Genomic DNA, 27,360 nt, shown 5'->3' on the forward strand with positions numbered 1-27,360 from the left:
AATTCCTTGTCATTTTGAGTAATAAAATGCACCTTGACGCATTTCTCACCTCTGCATATACATTTCCTGGGGAAACCCTGTATAGATTTACTCTAAATGAAACTGTGCCATCGTGTCGCACACTTCCTTCTTGACTTCACTGCGCCTCGAGACACACACACTGACCCAGATGCCATTGTATAATAAAAATACTAATTGCTTGAAATTAGGTAATGTAGAATATAAAATCTAGCCATTCTGACATTCACATCTTTCTTCTCCAGTGTACTGGGTGCAAGATGACGGAAGAGGTGATTGTCATCGCCAAGTTCGACTACATGGCCCAGCAGGACCAGGAGCTGGACATCAAGAAGAGCGAGCGCCTCTGGCTCCTCGACGACTCCAAGTCCTGGTGGAGGGTCCGAAACGCCACCAACAAAACGGGCTTCGTGCCGTCCAACTATGTGGAGAGAAAAAACAGCGCCAGGAAGGCGTCCATCGTCAAGAACCTCAAGGACACACTCGGTAAAGTCATGCTTTCTTACTTCAATCTGAAAGTGATATATTCTTTTATTGCAGGAGCTGTTTCCTTGAGACCACGTTGTTAACCTACGTGCTGTAGCCTCAGAGGACACCCTTTATCTAGAACTACTTGGGGTTTTGTTGTTGACCACATTGTGGTGCGTAATGTACAGCCTCCACAGGAAGGGGGTCGCAGGGCTGATTGGTTGAATAGGAGAAGAGCTACCTTTTTATCACAGAGCACATTTAGACTGAAGCTTTAGCACGGGATCGAAGCGTCTGTGGTGTCTCTACTGAAGTTGATATTTGAAGCGTTGCTGCAGGTAAGGCAGTTTTTCTACATATATATTTCTGTGAATGCTAACAGTTCATCACGGCCACGATTGTAACGGCACAGGTGTTTTCTGCTCTGTCAACACGGCAGTAATATTTCTGGCCTGTGCTGTTTGCTAAGCGCCTCGTACTGCCAGGAGTGAATGTGACAGTGTGTGTAAGTAGCCAAGGTTACAATTTGTCTTCGCTTAATTCTGCTCGCTGACAGGTATCACGATCATTTGGGATACGCTCTCTGTCTTCTGCCTTCAGGTCTCAACCCAGATAGCCTTGTATTTCATTTGTAGATCTGATGCTTTACACGCCCTAACCTCCGGGAGGCTCTGCTCTGCAGGGCGTCAGTGTCTCAGACAGTTAACACACGATGGGATAACCCTGTTTGTTGGGAGGGTTCATCAGATCAGTGTAGTCCGTACACCAGCCAGAGCCACAGGCACACTTGCATGATGTTTACAATATGAATAAATAAATGCTACATGTTGTTTTGTGACATGAATCCCCTTTAACTGATCCTCAGTGTATCGTTTATCCTTCATTTTGCTTACTTGGTATTCTTGGTTACTTCGAACAAGCAGTGAGTCATCGTTTTGTGACTGTAACATACACTGCAGTGTTTGCAAAACACTTATCTGTAGGACATGTCAACTGTGTCTTCCTGTTAGTGTTGTGGTGACAGCAGCATGGTGACGGGCAGCCTTGGTGCAGAAACACCGCTTTAGGGGTTTTTGTGTGTGTGTGTGTTTCCAACAACTTACCAGCTGTTATTACGCCCATTGATCAGATAACCCCAGGTGAACAGCTGCATTGACACACACTCAATAAAAACGTAATGTAAAACACGAGTGAGGGCAAAACTGGGCCTCGTTAAACACTAATACAATCATAGAAAGCTTGTAAATACTTCCCCTTCATAAGTAGATTTAAGACGTTTTAACTAGAAGCGTGGGCGGTTGTGTTTGAGAACAATAAGAGAAGCCCAGCCTGGGGACTTTCATGTGTTATGTGGGAAGAAACATTTCTATCTTTTTTCCTTCTTTTATAAAAAAAACCCAGCCTGTTGCTGGGTGTGGAGCGTGTCATCGTTTGAAAGAATGCGTCGGGGTATGATCCGTCCGCGGTGTTTCTGCGTGGACTCATGTTTCCTGGGTTTGTTGTAAAGTTATGAGTGTGTCTCTGCAAACAACTGCAGTCATGTGACACTCTCTGACTCACTCAGTCATTACAGCGTCCCGACACTTTTCTTTCTGAGTGGATTTCATCAGATCAAAACAAAAAAATACCAAAAAGCTGCTTAATGTGGATGAAACGGCTCCTTCCCTTTCCCCCTTTCTGAATCTGAGCTCCAACCCCCCCTCCCTTCCCACGTCTTCCCCTTTCCATGAGGCCTCTGTACTCTGCCTTCCAGAGCTAGACCCGAGGCCTCTCTGTCCTGCTCTGTGATTGGCTGAGCCGCACCACATGGTCACAGAGTGGGCTGCCCTGCTCCGCTATCCGCCCAGCTTTCTGGGTGTTCACATGGAATAACTCTACAGCTGCAGTGGGAAGAGAGCAGGGGCCGGGAAAAAGCCAGGGAGAGACGGCGAGCCCAAAATGGACATGGCTAACCTATTCAAACATTTCTTTCGTGAGTTTTTTCAACTTTAAGCTGCTTTGTTTGTTGTTTTTACTTGATGTGGAGACTTTTAAGGGAAGTTTGAGAGCTTCTGTCTACTCTCTGTCTGGCCGTGCAGGAGCGGTTGTCAGGCTTCTTCTCCTTTCATGTTCCCTTTCTGGTTTTTCACTTTGATTTCTAGTCACTTTCAGCGTCAGGTCAGCGAGGGAATGTGTCATACTTAGAGCAGGACGAAAGATGTCTGTGCTAACATGCAGTGCTGGCAGAGAGGGGTTGTCTGAGCAGCGCTTTGAGGCCGTGTCTGCGCTGCAGCGACTGGGTGGATATGCTTTTTGAAAAGGCTTCGGCTGAGCCCAAGCCTGTAATTGCCTCAGCAATCCTTCTCTGTCTCTTTCTTTTGAACACACACACAGTAATCCTACTCCCTTTTCCCAAGCATTTGTCCTAGTGAGTGGGCTGCAACTCACTGGATTACATTATCATGCTTGAAGACCCCCCCTTTCCACAATGTTAAGTGGAATATCTCAAGGCATGGCCGAAGTCTGTTTTCTTTTATGCTACCCTGAGGGCGAGCTGGCTGTTTCTGGGAGGGTCGCTCCACTCCTCCAGCCCACCGCTAGTCATGAGCTACAGTGGCTGGGTGCTAACGTTGAACACTGTAGGCATTGTGCTGCGAGGGAGCCGGGGGTCTCTGCTGATTGATGGGAAACCGGGCTCCCGTCTCCCGCACCTCGCTCTGTTATCAGAGGAATGTCACTGCCCGGCGTGGATACTTTACAACCTAAGCTGACACGCTTTTTCAAAAGGCCCCGGCGCACAGCCATGCTGTAATCTCACCTTGTAACCGTTGAGTGGTATCTCCTGCCTCTCTGTCTGCCCTACTTGCTGCGTGTAAAGAATCCAGAGGGTGTAAAGGGCTGAGAGGAACATGGAGATGAGCTAACAAACCTTCTGCTTGTGTAAACTGAGAGCCTCCTCTGTTTCCCCTCCCTGTCGTTTTCCTGTTTCTCAGACTCCCCAGCGAACGGAAACTCTAATTTGAGCCACATTTCTCCCCGAGCATTGGAGAGGGAGGAAGTGAGAAGTCAGAAAGGAAGTTGAATCATTGAGCGGTGGTCTGTCCGTTTGGCTTTCTGGCTGTCCCTCGTTGCTTCGTTTCCAAATTGTTTTTCTCGTAACCGTCCGTCACTGCTTCCACACCAGAAAAAGCAAAAAGACATCATAATTAAGAGACTGGCGGGAGAGTCCTCGACGTCACTCCGGCCTTAAGATGTTTTTCTTTTGTTAAGCTGTCCACTCATCTTTGCTTTCCCGTGACTTAAGACTTGCTCAACAGGAAGTGAGCGGTGGTTTGGACATGTTGAACACTAGCAAGTGTTGTAAACTAATTGTCAGAGAACTGTGAAAACACCCCTCTTCTTTTGGTGTGTTTTATAAGCAAATATCTGCTACATATTTTAATGTCAGTGTTTGTTGCTTTTCTTGCCATTTGTTACAGTAAACTGATTTCAGAATATTTGAAGACGTGTCAGCCACAGTTTTGTGTCATTTTATTGACAAAACTATCAAGAAAGATAGAAAAAAAAGATTTATACATCAATTTTAAAAAGAGAATTTCAGGAATTTGATATCAAAGTTTTGGCATCTGTAAGATATAATGTCCTTTGTATAAGGGTCACTAGCATTGAGTTTTGAAAATGACAGTTTTGAAAGAAATGTTCACAGATAGAAAGGCAACCACGTTGTTTCTCTGTCAGGGAAGGGTTCTGATTGGCTGCTGACGGTAAACGCTGCACTGGCCGGAGCTGTAAAAACCAAATGGAGCTCCATCCCTCCCTCCCTCCCTCCCTCCCTCTCCATCTCAGAGACTCAAGGCTGTGTTTGAAGTCTCTCACAGCTGAAGTTCAAAGAGCTCTGGATGTTTCCTGTGCAGCTTTCAGTCAGACGCTTTGATTGAAGCTGTCGTCTTAAAAGGTGTCCAAAGACTCCTTCCCCAAGTGAGGAAACATGCCCACACATTCCCTTTAGTTACTTTGACTCACTCTTTCTGACTGCGCACACGCTGTCATTACATTTAATGTACGAGTCTCATACTAAACCATATGGCTGAGGGCTGCGGCGTTGCGTCACACGTCTGGTGAACGCCAGTGACACATTGTTGTTAGAGTTTAAATTGCTGTAAACACAGAGAGGACAGACATTAGGTTTCTAGTGATTTTACCCTATTAAACTTTTAGCTCACACTTTTAAAGGTCACCTCTTCCACATCAACATGTGTCCCCTCTTCTCCATGTCTCTTCTACATCAACATGTGTCCCCTCTTCTTCATGTCTCTTCTACATCAACATGTGTCCCCTCTTCTCCATGTCTCTTCTACATCAACATGTGTCCCCTCTTCTTCATGTCTCTTCTACATCAACATGTGTCCCCTCTTCTCCATGTCTCTTCTACATCAACATGTGTCCCCTCTTCTTCATGTCTCTTCTACATCAACATGTGTCCCCTCTTCTTCATGTCTCTTCTACATCAACATGTGTCCCCTCTTCTTCATGTCTCTTCTACATCAACATGTGTCCCCTCTTCTTCATGTCTCTTCTCCATCAACATGTGTCCCCTCTTCTCCATGTCTCTTCTACATCAACATGTGTCCCCTCTTCTTCATGTCTCTTCTACATCAACATGTGTCCCCTCTTCTCCATGTCTCTTCTACATCAACATGTGTCCCCTCTTCTCCATGTCTCTTCTATATCAACATGTGTCCCCTCTTCTCCATGTCTCTTCTACATCAACATGTGTCCCCTCTTCTCCATGTCTCTTCTACATCAACATGTGTCCCCTCTTCTTCATGTCTCTTCTACATCAACATGTGTCCCCTCTTCTTCATGTCTCTTCTACATCAACATGTGTCCCCTCTTCTTCATGTCTCTTCTACATCAACATGTGTCCCCTCTTCTCCATGTCTCTTCTACATCAACATGTGTCCCCTCTTCTTCATGTCTCTTCTACATCAACATGTGTCCCCTCTTCTTCATGTCTCTTCTACATCAACATGTGTCCCCTCTTCTCCATGTCTCTTCTACATCAACATGTGTCCCCTCTTCTTCATGTCTCTTCTACATCAACATGTGTCCCCTCTTCTCCATGTCTCTTCTACATCAACATGTGTCCCCTCTTCTCCATGTCTCTTCTACATCAACATGTGTCCCCTCTTCTCCATGTCTCTTCTCCATCAACATGTGTCCCCTCTTCTCCATGTCTCTTCTACATCAACATGTGTCCCCTCTTCTCCATGTCTCTTCTACATCAACATGTGTCCCCTCTTCTCCATGTCTCTTCTACATCAACATGTGTCCCCTCTTCTTCACGTCTCTTCTACATCAACATGTGTCCCCTCTTCTTCATGTCTCTTCTACATCAACATGTGTCCCCTCTTCTTCATGTCTCTTCTACATCAACATGTGTCCCCTCTTCTCCATGTCTCTTCTACATCAACATGTGTCCCCTCTTCTCCATGTCTCTTCTACATCAACATGTGTCCCCTCTTCTTCACGTCTCTTCTACATCAACATGTGTCCCCTCTTCTTCATGTCTCTTCTACATCAACATGTGTCCCCTCTTCTTCATGTCTCTTCTACATCAACATGTGTCCCCTCTTCTTCATGTCTCTTCTACATCAACATGTGTCCCCTCTGTGGAAAGAGACTGAAAGTTTCAGGAACAAAGATTCTCTCTCTTTTTGATCCATTTCTATAAAAACCTGTCTGAAAATGAGCTGATCAGATTTTGGCCACTTTATGATGTCATAACGATGTTTTGTCTTGTGTAACCATTAGCCAATCAGCAACCAAGGTAACCCCCCCCCCCCCCCCCTTATCACCTGAATCTCCTCCTAGAGCACCATTGAATTCTTTGTAACCAAATGTCTCTCAGAGGGGCGTGGGGAGGGGCTCATTATTTTCATCTAAAGTAACAGACAGAGAATCAGCACTTTGGAAACAGGGCTGAAACAGAGGGGATTATGGGTAATGCTGCAATGATCTGTTTGGTGTTTCAGCCAATCAGAGACAGGCTCTGTATATATCTGAGACCTATGATATATTGATGAAACACAGTAAAATAGGGGACCTTTTTAAAGTTTCTTTTCAGCAGCCGTGTCCCTGCTGTGTCCCAGCGGTCGTGGTGTGTTCAAGTGCAGGGATGTTCAGCCGCTGTCAGACAGCCTGACGCGGGGTGTTGTCGTCCACAGAGGAAGAGCCCTGAAACGGAGGGAAGCCGAGAGGTCGAAAGGGCTCCGGCAGACAATGGACAGCCAGCCAGCGTAGGGAGGCCAGAGTTAAAAAACAAAACTACTTCCTGTCCGTCAGTGGTTGCCAAAAAACCTCCCCCGGCACTTTCTTCTACTCCCGCTGAGGCATTTCATCTGTAAACAAAAAGTGAAGTTTTCAGAGTGGTTTAACATAAATGTTGTCATTGTTTGCTGTGATTTACTGCCATCTCACGCAACACGGCTTCCTTCCTCCGCATGCTCCCCTCAAGAAATGCACAGGAAAAAGCTTCTGACCTCGACTCGGAGGAGTGCAAAGTCCTGGACACGTCTTATCTGTGTTGGAAACATTTCCCAGGTAGCAGCAGATAAGATTCAGGGACGCTGCAACATCTGTGTAAAGACATGCCACGTTCACGCAGTTAGAAATATTCCCTTTTAGTTCAGGTGGAGAAATGACATCTAGGCTTGAATTCTGAAGATTTTTCTTTATTCGTAGAAACTTTAATCGACAGAAAACATGTTTTTCTTTCATTTCAAATAGATATTCCATTTCGTGTTCATGTTGAAACACCAGTGATATCTGTCTCCAGCCCACACCAGTCTTTCTTTGTGTTCTCTGCATCATGTGAGTTTGTCTGGGGAAACATCTGACAAATGAAACGCATCATCTGGTAACTGGTGGCCAATCGATTGTTCCATATCTACTGTGAAGACCTCTTTAAATGATTCAGTATTTAAGCTCTGAATCGGCATATTATTCTAGTTATTGACGACCAGCTTTCACTTTGAATCAATTATACTTGGTAGGTCTGGACAGTAATGTGGGCTCCCATACTTACAGATGTCCCGCGTCCTGATAACAAACAGTCACAACAGCTGTCTGGAGAGCTCGACCTCAAATTGCCCAGTCATTGTGTAACTTTGCAGGGTGGGGGTTGCCCAAAGCACAAGCATGAATATGGCCTAAGGTAACACTCATTTCAGCTGGTTCTTTGTATCAATATAAAGAAGTTATGGTAGTTAATGCTTAGTACTCTTTGCATTCAATAAACCAGATGTTTTTCCCACGTTCACTCACCGTACCAGAATGCCCTCTGTTTTACTGAAGGGAAAATATTTGACGGTCCTAATATTGTCCCCTAGTTTCAGCTCCATTGAACCTGGCGTAACAACATGGCAGAAGACCAAGTAGCTGCAGTTATTGCCAGCTGATCAGAAGGCAGCTGTGTCCACCATTGAAGCTTTGCTCTGAGTGTGTGTGGTGAGATAAGACCCTCTGATCAATCGTAAAAATGATCGCCATTATGCCCTCAGTAACACCTTATCTCCTCTCTCATCACTAAAGGCAAACTGCCCTTCATTGCATCGGCTTAGATGGAGCATCTAGTCAAATGCACTGGGTCTGGGCTTTGTGCTTTTCTAATGCAAAGTGCTTGTGTGAGTGTAGCAGGAAGCAACACATGAAATCACTGACATACTGATAAGAGCTGTTCAGAGAGATAACAAAATATAAGCTTTGAGTCGTCTCTGCTGGAGCTGAAATATTATTTATTTATGCAGGTTTGACCTTTAACCCTCGTTTCCAGCTAACTAGGTCATTTCCAACTGTGCACTAAACGTCCTGGGGCTTGCACCTGCACGAACATGTTATTCTTCCTCAACTCCTCACTTTGCTGCTTTAGCAGGGATGGGACTTTTTTCGTGGTCAGTTATTTCTTTGATTAGTTGTTCGCTCTGTCAGGAAATAGTTAAACATTTCCTCAAATGTCCTTTTTTAATGTTTTAAAAGCTCTTTATTTCTCTCATACTGCCTGTGCTGCACCTCTTTTCACCCTCTGTCTGAAACCAGAGCCCAGTCTGCTCTGATTGGTTAGCTGGCTGGCTCTGTTGTGATTAGTCAACCTCTTGTCCCGCCCCTTAGTCCATCATGTACAATGTGTTGGTGCGCTAGCCAATAGAGTGCCACAGTGACGCGTCCTAAAACCAGGAAGTAAACTCCTTCCGGTTCCTTCGACAAAAACGCAATGCAATCTCTCCATAGGATTTTGGAAAATAGCTGGAAATAAAGTCTGTGGTTGAAACACATTTAAGAGACGGATCACGTTTTGTTCAGCCGGATAATCTCCACATGTCTACCCTACTTTTAGAATTTTAGAATCATAAATCTAGTCGCCAGAAGCAAAATGCTAACGTTATGCTCTAAAGGAACTACAGCAGGGTCTCTGCTTCAACGTCACGCCAACTTAAGATCCATATTCAAACACACAGATTCTAAATGGTACGAGTTGAAGCGTTTGTTTGAACAGGAGGCAGGAGGCAGGGACTTGCTTTCAAGCAGAACAGAAACAAACCTAGAGGAGTGTTTACGTGTTCGGCGTAATGACGTACAACGGCCTCCACGACTTCTGTAGTCCTATTCAGCCACTTGTTAACAACCATCGTTTCTCAGACACGTCAACTCTTCAGAAATCACCAGTGGGGTCACTGCTGATGGATTTAATGTCGTAGAACAAAACATGATCCGTGTCTTCAGTGTGTTTCAACCACAGACCTGATTTACAGCTATTTTCCAAAATCCTATGGAGAAATCTCATTGCTTTTTTGTCGAAGGAACCGGAAGTGGTGAAATGCTAACTTACTTCCTGGTTTTAGGACGCGTCACTGTGGCTCTCTATAGAATCAAGAGTCTTACATAGGGATGTGACCATGTTCAGAAAAGTAAACGAAAGACTCCAATTGCAAAGTATAAAGGTATACTTTAGTTTTGTATTTCTCTTTCGTGGTGCTCCATTTTGATATCGCATGAAGGCCTGAGTCGACTGCACCTCCACCTCTACAGACGTCTCTTAACACCCCGTCTGCAGGCTGTAGTTATCTGCAGTGGTGTGACTAATAACAGGGTCTACCTGGAAGCAATTTGACGTTGGACTCTCAGCACTACCATGATAAATGTGTCTGCTCTCCTCGAGTCACCGACATGTTTCAGGACTGCTGTATCTGTGGTGGCTTTGTGACAAATTAGTCATGTCCCTCGCTCAGAAAACACACACACACACTGTACTGCTGACAACACCCTGTTCTCCTATATAATTGTACACCTTTGACTTTTGATTATGTAAGCAATCGCTGTGCAAACGTAGTCAGAAAGAGTCACTGCTTTGCTCACTGTGTCTGGTATCAATGTCTGCCTACATCATCAGCTGTGACGATAACAGTTACTTTATGTAAGCTTTGCAACAACTAACAACATGGTGGATGGTTGTTTACACAAGTAATGCAAATGCACGTCTCCACTGCTATCCTCGTGTGTTTCAGACAACTGTTAGCATGCTGCCAAGTGGACATTCTTGACCACAGCTCTGCCAAAGCCTCCAGGACCAGGCTAAAGGGCTCGGTAATCCCCCCCGTCTGTTAGCTCAAGAGCTGCCAATGAGTTGACCGATCAAATTGACCCAGTCCCCGTGTGACTGCCTGACATTTACCCCCGCAAACCCAAAGGGAAAAGCTTGTTTCCACTCGGCCACAGTGTGAATCAGCTCAGAGCGTCATGAGGTTAAGAGGCATTGGATTTGTTTGGAAGCAAGAGGGAGGAAGTAGAGCATTGTGGGACAGATTGTTGTATCCAGCTGCTGTGAAAAAAAATGGCCGCAGGTGTAAGGGTGATTAGCGCGATGTGATTAGCAGCAATGAAATGTGACTTTGAGTTCAAGAGTTCATTTAAAGGTGGGGTTGGTAAGTTTTAGAAACCGGCTCGAGATACACTTGTTGTTATATTCCATGGAATGTTCTTAACATCCCGACAGCAATGAATATCTGAAGTGCTTTGACAATAAATCCATAAAAACATATCATCTGTGGAAGCCGTTCAGTAAAAAGCACGACCAATCATCTGAGCCGGCTCGGCTAAAGTAACTGGATGGCCTACCTGCCTGTCAGCCTTCCATCTGTGCACGAACTTATCTCGTGCCCTCATTGGTCATGTGCGCGTTCGTGTGTGTTGGAGGAGGGGCTCTGTGAGGAAGTGGCAGATTTGTTCCGGCTGTGTATTTTCAAATTCTAGCGCACTCGAGCTGCTTTCTCCAAAATGACCTACCCCACCTTTTAAATGTCAGGAAGCAGAACTTGGATAACCTACATTCGTACAGGTACACTCTGGATATTTCTTTTCGAGCCCACACCACTCAGCATCTCGGACTAATCCCCAAGAATGTCTCTGGATCTGGAGTGTGGGGGGTTTAGGCCACTGTAAATGTGGAAAAGGAATGATTTCAGCCCTGCTTACCCACCCTCCCTGCACTTCAGCACAGCCCTTAATGCTTATTATCGCCGCCTGGTATTTCTCTGGGAGCTTTTTATTCCTCCCTTCAATTTTCAGAGCTTTCTTTTATTCATACCGTGTGTGAGACTCGTCCCACATCAGTGGAGGAGTTTAAACTGTGTATTAGAGGACTGCTTTCTAGGAAATTATGACTTTAAGAGTATCCAACAGTTGTCAGTCCTACACAACCCTCTGAATATTTTAGCACATTTGTTTATAAAAATACCTCCTTTAGTATCTGCACAGATTCCACTTTCCATAACAATACTGCAGTTATTTTATTATTCAGATTATTTTGTCATTTTAGACTTTCGTTTTTTAGTATATCTGTTTCATGGAAATATTTCTGGGGGCAAAATGCAACATCTTGCAAGAAACAGCGTCTGAGGGCTTCTTAACATTTAACAAGCTATGAATGTGTCATACCCACTCAACGGGAAGAAACTCAGCTTTCAGACACTATTAACAATTTTTAGCTAAACGAAACACAAGGGTCTGAATTAGCCCTGAGCAAAAAAATGCTAACGCACTTAGCACAGAACTCAAGGTAAAATACCCTTATTACTGATCGTAGCTGCTCAAACAAGATATCGATTAGCAAGCTGAGATTCCACAGATTCCAGACATATAAGTATCATCACTGAGCTTTACGGGACCAAATCGAAAAATAAGTTTTACCATTTGCTGTTTCTGATCAAAAGTTGTGTTCAATGGCATTACAACGATAAAAACGCTGCTGAATGTTAATCCATAGGTTAATCCAATGTGTCTGTCACTTTCAAACGATTCCTGATAATCCATCATTCCATTTTTATGTCAATACCGGAGTTTCATATTAGCTGCTACGATAGCTGCCAGAGTGTATGACTTCCGGTTTTGGGGCCTTCTGGCTAGGCATCACTCATTCACCAATGGGTAATGTTTAGGTGGATTTAGGGACTTCCCCTCGATTCTATTGGCTCTAACGGTTCAAAAGAGGTGTCAATCATCCAAATCGAGGGGGGGCAGAGATATGGAAAATCCACCCAAATGACCCCAGAAGTGTTTTTTTCCTAAATCTCTCTAAAAAGTTCAAATTTAACTTGTTTTGCATCAATCTTGATACTGGGTACTTATTATATGTTATAGTTTGGATTCCTAAAGCTTGTAGTCTACTAACCCATCATTCTAAACTCTTCCACCTTGATTTCTTTCCTTCTTCTAGGGATTGGGAAGGTGAAGAGCAGGAAGGGCGGGATGAGGGACACGGCCTCCAACGCGGACGCAGACGGGTACGATAACGGCGAGCGCCTGTACGACCTCAACCTGCCGGCGCTGGTGAAGTTCAGCTACACGGCGGAGCGCGAGGACGAGCTGTCTCTGGTGAAGGGCACGCGGGTGGTGGTGATGGAGAAGTGCAGCGACGGATGGTGGCGCGGCAGCTACAGCGGGCGCTCCGGGTGGTTCCCCTCCAACTACGTGACGGAGGACATGGACGGCACGGCCGGGGGCGGGCTGGGAGACCCCGCCGGATCGCTGACGGAGAAGCTGGCGGCCGTAGTGAACAGCACCGCCAACGGGAACCGCGTGCTGCACACGGTCCAGGCGCTCTACCCCTTCGGCTCCGGGAACGACGAGGAGCTGAACTTTGAGAAGGGCGAGGTGATGGAGGTGGTGGAGAAGCCGGAGAACGACCCCGAGTGGTGGAAGTGTCGCAAGGCGGACGGACAGTTGGGCTTGGTGCCTAAAAACTACGTCACGGTGCTGGACTCCGGTTCGTTTAAACCCGGAGCGGGACCCGCGGGGCCGCCCACGCCCGACTGCGACTACATCACGCCCTCCACCGTGGGGCGCTTCGCAGGGAAGGAGTGGTACTACGGGAAGGTGACGCGCCACCAGGCGGAGGTCGCGCTCAACCAGAGGGGCGTCGAGGGGGACTTCCTCATCCGGGACAGCGAGTCATCGGTCAGTAGCAGTGTTCCTTTTGGCAGATATTTTGGATTTAGTCTTTAGACGAAAATGTTTATTAGTTTTAGTCACATTTTAGTCCTTTTTATCCTTCATAGTTTTAGTCCAGTTTTAGTCGACGAAAGCTCGTTACATTTTAGTCAAAATGTTTTCTCTCTTTAAACCAATTCAGTTACAAATACAGGTGTGTGTGTGTGTGTGTGTGTGTGTGTGTGTGTGTGTGTGTGTGTGTGTGTGTGTGTGTGTGTGTGTGTGTGTGTGTGTGTGTGTGTGTGTGTGTGTGTGTGTGTGTGTGTGTGTGTGTGTGTGTGTGTGTGTGTGTGTGTGTGTGTGTGTGTGTGTGTGTGTGTGTGTGTGTGTGTGTGTGTGTGTGTGTGTGTGTGTGTGTGTGTGTGTGTGTGTGTGTGTGTGTGTGTGTGTGTGTGTGGTTTCTAACTATTGCAAGTTAGAAACGTAAGATGCATTTTGACAGAAGGCGGACACTTGTGGGAAAATACCTTGCATTTTGAGTATCCTAAAGTCCACCATTAACACCTTAGTCTCGTCTCGTCAATGAAAACTAAATATACATTTCGTCATAGTTTTTATTATCAATCATCTATTTTTAGCTCGTCTTAGTCAGGGAGGCGTGTGGCTCAGTGGATAGAGCCTTGGTGTTGGGATCAGGGGGTCACAGGTTCAAACCCCACTGCAGTCAGCATGTCGTTGAGTCCCTGACACACTTCACCCCAAAGTGCTCCTGTGGGGATTGCCCACAGTGCTGAGTATGTAAGTTCCTTTGGATAAAAGCATGTAACATGTCATGTAAAAAAGGTCGTTGACGATCGTCATAGTTTTCGTTGACGAAATGAACACTGGTCAGTAGCTTCACCTGCACAACACACCGTCATTGATTTATGTACAGGAGGGTTCGTTTAGCATGAAACACTAGAAAGAACTAAAGGATAAGTTAAACAAGAAAGTGAGGCCATAGAAACTATGTCTGCTAAAAAGTGAGCACTGAGAGTCAGAGCTAAACATTTCAGATGTGTGTATCTCACACTGTCACTTTAATTCATGTGTCTTTGCTTTTAAATGAGTGTTTTTAAATGTCATTTCATAATATTGTAGCGACCCAGTATAGTTTAGTATATCTGTGGGTCACTCAAGCAGCCCCCGTCTCTCTGCCAATCACAGAGCTGCACAGTAATGCTGGTCGGTGTGGGGGCCTGTGGTTGGGGGAGCAGAGGGGGGAGGGCTGGAGAGTGGTGACGTTGACCCTGCTGTGTGTGTGTGTGAGTTATGGAGTGGAGTACTGAGTGATGTTGAACCTGTGACCTATGAACCTATCTCTGTATGCGATCAAAGGAGTTATTAAACCGAATAACTTGAGGCCTGTTTCCGACTCCTATTGTGGAACGTTACAATATGTTTCTTAATGTCTCTCATTCCTGTAACGCACTTTGAATTGCCTTCTGTTGAAAGGTGCTATATAAATAAACGTGCCTGGCCTAGTTACAGCAGCAAGGGCCCTGGATACTATGATTTTGATTGATGAACGTTTTCAATAATGTGGATAGGGTTGTGGTTGTCAGTCCAAAGCAGTGATCGTACATCACACTTAAAGAAAGTGTAGGGCGATATTTAAACACTTTAAAGCCGGTCTCTCTCCCTCCCACATCCATCTGATCCATCTGCACTGCGTTTGCTACGTTCCACATCTCTAAGCTTTTAAATCTCAATAAACAAATAAAAGGTCAAGGTCATATTCCTATTGTCCAAATCCTTGCAATGTGACTGCAGCAGTAGATGCTACGAGCAGTTGTGTGTGTCACTGTCCTCAGGAGGTAGGAATCTGTCCGTCAGATTATGTAACGTCACATTTCTCTTTCTTTCCGCAGCCAAACGACTTCTCCATCTCCCTGAAGGCGCAGAGCAAGAACAAGCATTTCAAGGTGCAGCTGAAGGAAACCCTTTACTGCATCGGACAGCGCAAGTTCAACTCCATGGAGGAGCTTGTGGAACACTACAAAAAGGCTCCCATCTTCACCAGCGAGCAGGGAGACAAACTGTACCTGATCAAGGCCCTGGCTGCCTCCTGATCCCTCTCCGCTGCACACACAGGAACACACACATTTTACATTAACTGCATCCATATATACACAGATAACCTACGGCACACTAACATGTCAACTCCAAGCCTGAGGACTCGACACATCGTCAGGACTGCAATGCCCGATTTGTGAGCATTCCAAGAGGAGGTATGGGAAAAGTATGGGAGAGACACGGAGGGAAAGGGGGAGACAAAGAGACGATATGGACTCCTGAGAGTTGACTACAGACCTCTTGGTCGCCTATTTTAAATTATCCAGATGTGTTAGGTCATAGGCAATGCCATGTATTTCCACCTTGATATCTATTAGAGTTGCATTTAGTTTCTTTTGTTTTGTTTTTGTTGATAATATATAATCTTTTAACAGTTTTCTTTTTTTTTTTAAATGTGATTTTTTTTTTTTTTTTTTTTTAAACTGTATCCAACACAACAACCACCCGACCCGTATTTTTTAAGCAAACTATCCCGCAGAGCTCATTTTTGTGTTGTCTGTCTTAATTCGTTCTTTTATGATTGTGGACACACTAATCCACGACTTCTGCTAATCATGAATACAAAAAAAAAACAAGTGACCAAAATATATTTATTGATACCTGTTAGCCGGCGGCGGCGAGTCACAGATCTGCGCATTCTAGGAGGATTGCTCTACTCGTGCAAACTCTTTGCGTGTCTCACATATTGCTGTATCCATATCATGTGAATGTTACAAAGCCGAGGCATCGCAGTGTGTGTGTGTGTGTGTGGGGGGGGGGGGGTGTGACGCTGCATGGTGCATGCAAACAGAAACGTGTCCTCACCCCCCGCTCTGTTATCTCCGAAAACAGTGTGTCCATAGAGGTCACGTGGAGTGCTTCCCCCTCCGGAGAGTGAACATGGAGTGTGAGTGACAGCTGATGCGTCCTGTAAAGTTGCCAAAGGGGACGTGTCTCTGCACATGTTGAGGGCGGAGGGGGGGGGAGTGACCGCTGGGAGGGGGAACGAGCGAAGGATGATGTCACCGCTCCTGAATTAGTGATCACTGGAGGAGTTAGGGGGTCACCCCGGGGTCGAGTTAGTGCGGTCGCAACGAATATACATCAAGCTGGGAGAGGACACGCCCTCCTCCTCCTCCTCTGAGGGTTTCAGGAGGTGAAGGAGAAGCTTGATGGTTATCTGGGCATTTCATTTCAAAATGTCTTAAGAAGTCTCCTCGCTGTCTGTTTGCAGATCAGAGTCCCGTTGTGAACGTGGAAATGTTCCCCAAAGTTTTATGAGGCTTAGTACGGGTCCCCAGCAGATAGAAACTGACCGATGCTATCTTGCAATTTGTACAATTAGCATTAACAGTTTTAAAATGACTTGGCCGATTTGAAACATTTTCCAGTGGGTTTGGAGGATGTTGGAAAATCAACAATGGCAGTTTTAACCAGAAAGATGCCATGTTTTGAACTCTATGTGAATTTTGAGTCGATTTTAAAGTTTTAGGGGACTCAAAACTGCTTCTTTTTTTTATCCTAAACATATCAGAAATGTATTCAACATCCTCGATAACCTTAAAAAACACACCAAAATTGTCCAAATCGGCAAAAGCCATTGTTTACCGATTGTCTGCATGTGCTATTTAATGCAACGTATGCTATTTGTGCAAATTCCCCAGCATATGAAAGTTAGCATCCGGTGGTTTTCTATGTGCTGGGGACCCATACTATAACGCAAAACTTTGGGGTACTTAACATTCCCGGGTCTTCACAGCTGGCAGGTAGATTATTCGGGGGGGAGGGGGGGAGAGATCCAGCTTGTTTCAAACCCAGCAGAGCCCCTGGTTTGTATTTACAGGGAGCGGGTTAGTCGTGGAGTGAAAATGGACCAAGTATTTGTTTGAATGTCGAGGGGCAGCTAGCAGCAGCAGATGATGATGATGCTCGGGGTGATGAGTTCTCCAGCTGTTGGACCTGAGCTTGGAGCGAGATGGAGGGAGGAGGAAGGATATCATAGAGGAGCAGTGGAAAAATAGACCTTAAAAAAACAAAAGCAGCGATCTGGGAGAGTGTGTTTCCACGGAGGATCTGGATTAGAGATTCCCAGGCACTGACGGGCGGGGAAGTGCACTGAGGCCAAAGCTGATGTGTCATCGTTTAAGGATAAAACATGTTGGATGGGTTTGTAACTTCTACTTAACCCAAGCATGAGAAAGTCAGTCACGCCACAAAGAACCTCTCTGTTCTGGAGCCGTACGAGATGGACGCTGCAAACCATTACCTTTCACTTTGATTCATGGCAAGTTCTAATTATGCACCTGCAGTGAGTTTAAGTTCGCATTAAGCGGGACGAAAACAACATTCCAGGAATTAAAAAAAAAAGCTCCCGTTTGGACTCGAAGGAGCTCTTGTTCTTCGTGATGAAAAATAGTTTATTTTGGGTCCAAAATCTGTAAAAAAAAAAAGTAATGTTTTGGTTGTTTTTGCCTCCTTTCTTCTCTGTTTTGCAGAGCAGTATTTTGGTTACAGAAATCCAGTTTTTTGTCACTGATTTCTGCCTTTTTTTCCCTCTGACACTTCATGTGAGATAGTGTTAACCAAACGCTATCATTTGTGAAATCCCCTCCCTCGCAATATTTCGCAGCATTAAAGTGACAACCGCCAACGCACCGTGCGTCAGTTTGAAGGATTTAGGAGATTTTAATGTGCCTTCACAGCTTTCTGTCAACCAAAGGTTAACATCTTATTATTTGTATCTTTTCCTCCCACTTCTTGTCGTGTTATTTGGTTAAAGCTTTGCATGTGCGTCAGTCTGCGATGTGTTGGGGGATTTCGTCCTTATCGGGCGTTTCCTCCTTTTAGCTCCTAAAAACGTGTCTTTTTGTCACGCATAAAATGCCCATTTGGTGATATTGTGTGTAGTTTCAAGTGACCTTACCTTTGCTGATCGCATCAAGTATAACTTCTTAAACGCCTACATGTACATTTTGATGTTCATTCAGAACCTGCAGGTGTGATGTAATCATGACCTGAATCTCATGTACCGGCATCCTCCATGTTTCCAAGGAAATAGTCTGTATGCGTTTCATGTAAGACATTCACTTTTAGCCACTTAAATATGTACAAAAAAAATCCTCAATGTGTTGATATTCGAATACAGAGCCGCAGTATCTCCTTGATATTGTTATAAATTGGGATTTTACTTTTCATTTTACACCAATGGAGGCCGCATGAGCAGAGCCTTGTAGCTGTACAGAAATGGTTTTGCTTGTGAAGACGCAGAGGTCAGTTGTGACGGATACTATCGTTTATCAAATCAAGAAACTACAGAGCAGCTGGAAACGTATTTCTTGTCTGCTAACCAAGCCTGAGATAATCTTGACTGATTCCCGATGATATCCAGAACAATCGACCCGTGTTTTTTTAAACTGTTGGTGCTTTTTGTGCTGCTTTCTTGGTGTCCTCTGTCCCACAAAGCTTTTTTTTCCCTGTATGAGAGAGTGAAGCAAAACAGATCCATGCTGTGGAATGATAAAGGCAGTGCTGTGAAATTTAATGTCATGCTCTTAATACTGTTTTTATGGCGGGGGAGGGGGGAGATCGTCTTCAGGTGTAATAATTTAGAAGAGTTTATTAGAGTGTTCGAAAGACGTAATAAACGGCATAAAAATGATCATGTCTTGTTTTGATCTGTTGTGAATTGTTAAATGTTGGTATATCCACTTTTCCTTAAAGGGGCCCTATTCTGCCTTTTGGGGTTTTCCTTAACTGTAATGTATTTTTATATAGGTTTATGTGCAAGTAAATGGTCTGCAGAGGCGAAAATGTGGGAAACATGTCACATTGGGAGCAAAAGCAAACATGTGAATCTGAAAACGAGCAGAATAGGGCCCCTTTAAGTGTTGAATGTCGGTACTTTAACTTCCCTTCTTTCCTAAAGGTGTGTTTATTGGATAAACTTTCTTTTTTTTTAATGCAAACTAACCTAACTTTCTGAAAACTGGGTGGATTTCCTTTGTTCCCGTCGCTGTGATGTGATAATATTGCAGTTTAAACGGGGACTTTTCACAGCTGTGGTTTTGTGTGTTGCATGTGCGCCATCTGGTGGCCACGCGTGCCATTACACCTCCCAACACCAGCCAGGCCAATAAAAAAAAAAAAAACTTTGAACCAACATTTCAATCCCCTATTCCAAATCACTCTTTAGAAGACCATGACATAATTTCAGGATAAAGTCCTCTTCATCCTCATTCACATTGGATGCTCATACTTTGTCATTATGATAAACGTTGCCCATTAATCTCATAAATCCCCCTCGCTGTCCCAGGATCTCAGGCCTGTTGAGACAAAGCAGGCCTGTGTTGTTGTTACGTAACTTTGCGCTGATTCGAGCCAAAGCCCCCCCCTAACCCCCCTGGCTGGTCTTACAGTATCTGACCCCAAACACAACAGAGCAGCAGGAGCCTTCAGCTTCAGTCCCCATTTCAGAGAATAAATCAAAAACATTACAAAGTGTATATGTGGGGAACTAGCCATCTTGTTTTTAAAGTGATCCCACAGCGAGCAAAAGTACTACATGATTACAAGTGCTTACTATGTCATTACTATGTGTGTGTATCACTTATAGCATACTGTATGTGACCTGCGCTATCAAAATCAGTTACCTTGACCCCATGTTACTGTGGGAACATAACATAACATAACATGATCACTGTTGGGACACAATTATGAGAAAAAGGCCTTTAATGTTTTCTGACATTTTTAACCATAGTTATTTTCAGACTATTCACATTTTCACTGTCTTTTCAAGCCTGACACATGTATTTAACATCTGAATATGGAGACAAAAGTGAGCAAAACACGATTTGTTGACAAAAATCTGTTTTAATTTGGATCTCATTTGATAGAGCGTATCAACTTTATACATAAAGTTATAAATCTTGTTAAAAAGTTAAAGGTCACCTATTGTGCTAAAGTTTACCGTAAAGTTTCCGGTAAATTTCCAGAAAGTTTCCATGGGAAGTCAAGCTGGGGAATTTTGGAAATATTCGATGCAAAATTAAACAAAAAAACATGACATTTCAACAGATTTTGAATTTTCTTCTTTTCTTTTTAAGTCGAACAGAACAAGTTTTAATTATTTTATTGAACAATTATTAGTTTCATTGAAGAACGAAAACAGGAATGCTGAGTTAAATATTACTCATCCTCCCCAAGCCCACTCATTAAAAAATGAACCAAAATGCACCTCCCATCCAAAAATCCCCACAAAGTCCCATTCAAAATGTTAAATGAAAAGAGCCCTTCTCCCTCCACAAAGACCCTTAAACATGCAAATCTTCCTTCAGGCTCTTCCTGGGCCTCAACATCACACTCTTCCTCTTCCTCTTCAGTGTCACTGTCCAGCCTTGTTGAGGATGGCTCTGTGTCACGCTCAGAGAGCCTTATAGGTTTGCCCGAATGCCAACCAGTTTTTCCACTCTCACATTTGTTAGCCTGTTGCGAACCTTCGTGTGGTCTCAATAGCCATGCAGTGAGTAGTGTGCTATGGCATAGATATTCAATTGTATTTGAATGGCATCTGTTTGTTTTAGTCAAGATTATGTTAAAATATACTTTCTCCAACTATATTTAAGTTCCCTATCAAGAGTCAACCTTCAATTTAGAAAATTACCAGTTTATTCCTGTTAATTCCCGGAATGTTGCAACCCTACTTGAGTCTGTGTTGTTGACAGCTTCTAGAAGTACAGGAAGTCGGACATGGCGGCCGGCAGATGCGTCATCAGCTGGACTCTGATCCACCAGTGCGGCTCCATCGGATGGTACCGAGTGTACGGGCGTTTGGACATAATGGCGTCAGTGATGTTCTCCAGAACCGGAGACATGTCCTTCTGACCGCTGTTGCTGTTCGAGCGCACGCTAGCCATGAGCATCTCAAATCGAGCTTTCCCATAATCCTCCTGCACGTGCGCCGGCGCCTCGCTCCACAGCTTGTGGGCCGTGTTGGCCATGCTCTCTCGGCTCATGATGCCCGTGGCCGCCATGAAGTTCCCCGGCTCCACGATGGACACTTTCACCCCCCAGGTCTTCATCTCGTAGCGAAGGCAATCGGAAAAGGCCTCCACGCCGTATTTGGAAATGCAGTACGGAGAACTCAAGGAGACCCCCATCCTCCCCATCATGCTGGAGATGTTCACAACTCGACCTGAAGAGAAACAGACAGTCAGGATTTGAAAAAAGCAAAACATTACAAACATCAGGGGAAAGTGTATACATGTGGGGAACAAACAATCTTGTTTTTAAAGTGATCCCACAGCGAGCAAAAGTACTACATAAGTATTTACTATGTATGTGTTTTAAGTAGTTAGCACTTATAGTATACTGTATGTGCGCTATCAAAATCAGTCACCATTCTGAGTTCTATACACGGTGGGAAAATAAGTATTTAACATAACATGATCACTGTTGAGACACAATTAGGAGAAAAGGAGATACAGAAACACTCAGGATTTCTTTCTGAATGACGAAACAACTGAACGCAGCACCACCACTGATAAGATTATGTAAAATAGTGCATCTTCAAACCTCGTAGCTTGTTAAGCATTCAGTTCAATTGTCCTGGGACTATGCTCTACTTTAATACATCACTGTTTCCTTACTAATTAAAGTCTTAGACATTCAAAACACAGAAGAGTAGCATTCATTGGTTTCTACATTATAATATTGTCTCATTCACTGTTTTATCCAGTTAATGTTCTTTATGTATTTGTATTACTGTCTTTTGTGTTAGAACAGAATCCGTTATTGTCCTTATGCAGGTACAATGAGATGAGTAGAGAGAGACGTACAACATTCATACAAACAACAAGCATTCATACTTAATTGAAGCACTTTGTTATTAAGTCGACACATTGTAGGTGATAGGCTAAGGGGCGGGACTTCTCTAAGCAGAACATATTTAACATTTTGTTTTCCATCTCAGGCTTAGATCACGGGACACAACTTACGCTCCGTTTTCTTTCCAAGGGGGATTCTAAGAATGCTTATAATGCTCCATAGAGAAAATGGTTTGGTCGTGTTAATGTGCCATACACTCTGATGTTATTTCCCCTGACCTTTGGCCTTGCGGATCAGCGGCAGAACAGCCTTGGTGACCCTGATGGAGCCCCACAGGTTGACCTCCGACACCTTCCTGTAGGTGTCCATGGAGGTGAACTCGACTTCTCCAAATGTTGACACACCAGCGTTGTTGACCACAGCCCACAGACCTGGATCAGGAGACAGGGCGTTAAAGAGGACTTAAAGGTCACCTATTATGCAAAATCCACTTCTCCATGTCTCTTCTACATCAACATGTGTCCCCTCTTCTACATCAACATGTGTCCCCTCTTCTCCATGTCTCTTCTACATCAACATGTGTCCCCTCTTCTTCATGTCTCTTCTACATCAACATGTGTCCCCTCTTCTCCATGTCTCTTCTACATCAACATGTGTCCCCTCTTCTTCATGTCTCTTCTACATCAACATGTGTCTCCTCTTCTTCATGTCTCTTCTACATCAACATGTGTCCCCTCTTCTTCATGTCTTTTCGACATCAACATGTGTCTCCTCTTCTTCATGTCTTTTCTACATCAACATGTGTCTCCTCTTCTTCATGTCTCTTCTACATCAACATGTGTCCCCTCTTCTTCATGTCTCTTCTACATCAACATGTGTCCCCTCTTCTCCATGTCTTTTCTACATCAACATGTGTCCCCTCTTCTTCATGTCTCTTCTACATCAACATGTGTCCCCTCTTCTCCATGTCTCTTCTACATCAACATGTGTCCCCTCTTCTCCATGTCTCTTCTACATCAACATGTGTCTCCTCTTCTTCATGTCTCTTCTACATCAACATGTGTCTCCTCTTCTTCATGTCTCTTCTACATCAACATGTGTCTCCTCTTCTTCATGTCTCTTCTACATCAACATGTGTCCCCTCTTCTCCATGTCTCTTCTACATCAACATGTGTCCCCTCTTCTCCATGTCTCTTCTACATCAACATGTGTCTCCTCTTCTTCATGTCTCTTCTACATCAACATGTGTCCCCTCTTCTTCATGTCTCTTCTACATCAACATGTGTCCCCTCTTCTTCATGTCTCTTCTACATCAACATGTGTCCCCTCTTCTCCATGTCTCTTCTACATCAACATGTGTCCCCTCTTCTCCATGTCTCTTCTACATCAACATGTGTCTCCTCTTCTTCATGTCTCTTCTACATCAACATGTGTCCCCTCTTCTTCATGTCTCTTCTACATCAACATGTGTCCCCTCTTCTCCATGTCTCTTCTACATCAACATGTGTCCCCTCTTCTTCATGTCTCTTCTACATCAACATGTGTCCCCTCTTCTTCATTTCTCTTCTACATCAACATGTGTCCCCTCTTCTCCATGTCTCTTCTACATCAACATGTGTCCCCTCTTCTCCATGTCTCTTCTACATCAACATGTGTCCCCTCTTCTCCATGTCTCTTCTACATCAACATGTGTCCCCTCTTCTTCATGTCTCTTCTACATCAACATGTGTCCCCTCTGTGGAAAGACACTCTGAAAGTTTCAGGAACAAAGATTCTCTCTCTTTTTGATCCATTTCTATAAAAACCTGTCTGAAAATGAGCTGATCAGATTTTGGCCACTTTATGATGTCATAACGATGTTTTGGCTCGTGTAACCATTAGCCAATCACCAACCAAGGTACCCTTCATCTAAAGCAGGGGTGGGGAACCTCCGGCCCCCAGGGCGTATACGGCCCGCGAGACTATTTGGTACGGCCCTCGAGGTAATTGATTGATTGATTTTTCCTGGCCAAGGTCAGGGTCCTTGAACACAACACGAGCCTAACGTGTCATCACGTGGTATATGTCCCGTCTGACAGGGGTGCAGTTCTGTTTCATCTGGGTGTTGAGAGATGTATCCATAGATCTCCTAATGTTGCTCTCAAAGTGCAACAGATTGATGCTTTAACTTCAATATTTAAAAACAAAATCTTCCCGGGGGAGCTTGCCCCCAGACCCCCCTAGAGGAGGTTAGGTCCCCCCCCCACTTAAATCATGTTGACATGGTTAGGAAACTAAATACATTTGCACACATCTTGTGTCCATATCTTTCTGTTTTGGTGGTCATGCCACACCGTGCACGTGCATACGCAAGTCATGGTGAGATATCTGGATGAAGAAGTTGCTTTGTCTTTGCACAGCATGAAAGAAAGGCCAAATGAATGGGCTGTGTTTTTAGTATTTTTAAGCAGAGGTCAATAATTTGTACGGCCCTCGGAGGATGTTGAAAAAACTGAAATGGCCCTTGAGAGGAAAAAGGTTCCACAACCCTGATCTAAAGCAACAGACAGAGAATCAGCACTTTGGAAACAGGGCTGAAACAGAGGGGATTATGGGTAATGCTGCAATGATCTGTTTGGTGTTTCAGCCAATCAGAGACAGGCTCTGGATATATCTGAGACCTGTGATATATTGATGAAAAACAGTATAAGGAGGACTTATTGAATGATTTCCAGTACCTCTGTCTGCGTCCTCCAGGTTCTCTCTGATGTATTCCACAGCCTGGTTCACCTGCCCCTCGCTGCAGACATCCAGCTGGACCACCTTCATGCGATCAGAGTGAAACTCCTCCAGTTCCTTTGCACCCTCTCCTCCTTCGTCCTGCAGAGAAACAATGGTACCTCAGTGCAACCCTTTCATTCTTTGAGTACTCACTGAATGTTTTATTTTACATTTTATTTGTTACAACAAGTGCGCCAGTGAAGATGGCCGCCTTGCCTTGGCTCCTCTCCAACTTTGCATTTTTACCTATTTTTTTTGTGTTTATTTACTTCTTGCCGTTTGCTTTTAACAAGCAAGCCGACCGCACCAACTCTGCTATGCAATACATCAGAGAGGAACTTCTTCACATCAGAAACTTTGTGGACAACAGCCCACCGACAGACAATGGAGAACCACGCTATCTGTAGCGTGGTTCTCCAAGCGAGTCATTGAGTTCAAAAACCTTGAATCTTGTACCTTAAGCAAACATCCAGCATATACTGTGAAGCCAAGCTTGTGCAGGTGTTTTGAAAGAGCATGACCGAATCCACTATCACAGCCTGTGACAAACACAGCTCTCCCCTTCACCTGCAGAGAGGGAAACAAAATAAAAAGGCTTATGTTATTTTCCCTACAAGAGGAAAGATATTCAAAAGGACACAATGAACACTGAAGTTAAATTGGTATCAAAGGTGAAGCATGTAATAAAAATAAACTATTCATGAAGAAACAACTTCTATGCTCTGAACTGTATTACTGTGACATATTTTAGGTATATTATATTGTAATTTTGAATTGATCTGAAAAAAATACATACTGGAAAATGTGTGTGAGAATGGGTATAATCTCGAAAACACGTGTGTATGGTGTGCAAACGAGGAAACATTACCTTGCACACAAGCTGTCATACAGTAATGCTCCAACCCAGTCGAAGTTTTACACAGACATATGTAGGATTCTAAAATGACGCACCCTCATTTTCTTACATTAACTAACACACGACATCACATATTTTTCGCTCTGAATGCCATACTCGTCATACTTGTATATGTTTTGAGATATCAGAAGATTATCATCTCATGACGCCTTTAGGAGTAATTAAAGGTTGGGAAAGGTACGTTTGAGAAACCGGCTCGAGATACACTTTTTGTTGTCTGTGTTGAAGGAGGGGCTGTGGCAGATTTTCTCCGGTCGTGTATTTTTAAATTCTAGCGATCTCGAGACGGTTTGCCGGTAAGATGGAAGAAAGTCACATAAAGAAAAAAATAAGTAACATTTAGTCTTTTTAGCCTAAATACATTAATACATGTATAACGTTAATACATTTTCCAAAGTACTTCCATGGGTTAAGAGAGAATCTGTGTCAGAACATGTTTGGTATGCACGCCGTAGGGGTTTAATGTATAAAAACAAAGCCCATTCCCAAAACCTCCTAGAGTAAAACATATCACCTGAGCAAAGCCATCACTTTTAATGTTTTTATTTATTCCAGATGAGATTTAACACAATTGTTTCACCTTAAAAGTTGTTTTTAACAGATGTAATTTTTTAACATATGAGGGGACACATGTTTATAAAATACATGAAAAAGTGGTGTTTGCATAATAGGTCTCCCTTACTTGTGTGCAGACCCGGGGGGCCTCATGACACAATTTCGCAGCTCTGATAACACACAATATATTTTTTTTGTATATTATATTTCAACATACCAGGACTACTTTCTTTAAGTATTTCGACATACTATTCTATGACTTTAAAAAAGGTTTTGACATAGCCTACCATGACATCTGACATCATTAAACCTGTGTGAGCATTATTGTTTTGAATCTATTGCCTACAGCAAGACAAGCATTCATTTTCTTGTTGGGAATACAACTGTATACATCACCTCCACCAATCCTCTTGGAATCCGAGGCGTTGCCATGAACAACACAAAAAGTAAATAGAGCCCCACGATGCACTCGGTCACGCTGCTCTCCGGTAGTCCCAGCACCCGGGTCCCGGTGTTCAGCAGAGCCGGCAGGCCGAAGCCCAGCAGTACCGTCAGGAGCACGGAGAACGAGACCAGGAGAACCGCTCTGAGCACAGGGAGAGGAGCCATCGTTCCACAGTGGGGTTTAATTAATGCTTTCTGGGGAAGCAGTCCAGTCCATGTATGCATACAGGCCACGCCCCCTGTGTGACGTCACCCGGTGGTGTATTTACATTCCCGGAAAATATGTTAGGAAAAAAAGTTTAAAAGCATGGAAGAAAATGCCTAACGCTGCACAAAAAGGAAACTTGCTTAAGATAGGGTAAGCTGTGTGCAAGAAAGACGATTTGGGAAATGCTTCATATTGCTAAATAAGCCTTGTGATGCAATAGTATACATTCCAGACTTGCAAGCACAATGGGGTTTGATGGGATTTGGAGCCAAACAGGAAGTGCGCAGCATGGAGACATCTCTCAGGAACTGTCTGAGTCATAACCATAACCATGTGTCATAACACTGTGCAATAATGTGATTTAATATAGCAGTTCCATACTCCCTGTTATGTTAAGTGTGTTTGTGTATTCATCATTTAAAAGCACATCTACAAATGATTTTATGCATTAATTATGTTCCCTCCTGTATGCTGCAGAATAGCAGCCTTTTGGCTTCCTTTGCTAAATAAAATCATACATATTTTTAACGTGAACTCTGACAGAAGAAGCTATACTGGTTTTGTTTTGAAAATATATGCAATGCTGTTCAAATTTGCATAAAGAGTCACGTGG

At 44.0% G+C, this 27,360-nt stretch overlaps 2 protein-coding genes across 3 annotated transcripts; one reads left to right on the forward strand and one right to left on the reverse strand.

Annotated features, from left to right (window-relative positions):
• Window positions 1-195: 195 nt before the first annotated feature.
• nck1b (NCK adaptor protein 1b) lies at window positions 196-18,700 on the forward strand. 2 transcript variants are annotated; one of them, XM_079661092.1, is made up of 3 exons: window positions 196-504; window positions 12,236-12,975; window positions 14,859-18,700. In XM_079661092.1, the coding sequence occupies exons 1-3, from the start codon at window positions 279-281 to the stop codon at window positions 15,057-15,059; spliced, it is 1,167 nt and encodes a 388-aa protein (XP_079517218.1). In that variant the 5' UTR covers window positions 196-278; the 3' UTR covers window positions 15,060-18,700. The 2 variants fall into 2 exon arrangements, with proteins under 2 accessions (XP_079517218.1, XP_079517219.1); XM_079661093.1 differs by lacking the exon at window positions 196-504 and adding an exon at window positions 2,233-2,458.
• A 1,191-nt stretch (window positions 18,701-19,891) lies between these two features.
• On the reverse strand, window positions 19,892-27,241 carry bdh1 (3-hydroxybutyrate dehydrogenase, type 1). Its single transcript, XM_079661094.1, has 5 exons — window positions 26,492-27,241; window positions 25,081-25,191; window positions 24,582-24,723; window positions 22,143-22,295; window positions 19,892-21,232 (listed from the first exon to the last, which is right to left on the reverse strand). Exons 1-5 carry the CDS (start codon window positions 26,762-26,764, stop codon window positions 20,766-20,768), a joined length of 1,146 nt encoding a protein of 381 aa, XP_079517220.1. The 5' UTR covers window positions 26,765-27,241; the 3' UTR covers window positions 19,892-20,765.
• Window positions 27,242-27,360: the final 119 nt, after the last annotated feature.

Source organism: Notothenia rossii (genome assembly GCF_949606895.1).
Source record: "Notothenia rossii genome assembly, chromosome: 12".
Lineage (NCBI taxonomy): Eukaryota > Metazoa > Chordata > Actinopteri > Perciformes > Nototheniidae > Notothenia > Notothenia rossii.

Excerpts from the sequence above, each read along its gene's own strand:
- bdh1 (XM_079661094.1), bottom strand. The coding sequence starts at position 26,764 with ATGCATACATGGACTGGACTGCTTCCCCAGAAAGCATTAATTAAACCC. Across the intron at positions 22,296-24,581 it reads CCTGGAGGACGCAGACAGAG|GTCTGTGGGCTGTGGTCAAC; the intron begins GTACTGGAAATC and ends CTCCTGATCCAG. Across the intron at positions 21,233-22,142 it reads GCTGATCCGCAAGGCCAAAG|GTCGAGTTGTGAACATCTCC; the intron begins GTCAGGGGAAAT and ends GTTTCTCTTCAG.
- nck1b (XM_079661092.1), top strand. The coding sequence starts at position 279 with ATGACGGAAGAGGTGATTGTCATCGCCAAGTTCGACTACATGGCCCAG. Across the intron at positions 505-12,235 it reads GAACCTCAAGGACACACTCG|GGATTGGGAAGGTGAAGAGC; the intron begins GTAAAGTCATGC and ends TCCTTCTTCTAG. Across the intron at positions 12,976-14,858 it reads TCCGGGACAGCGAGTCATCG|CCAAACGACTTCTCCATCTC; the intron begins GTCAGTAGCAGT and ends TTCTTTCCGCAG.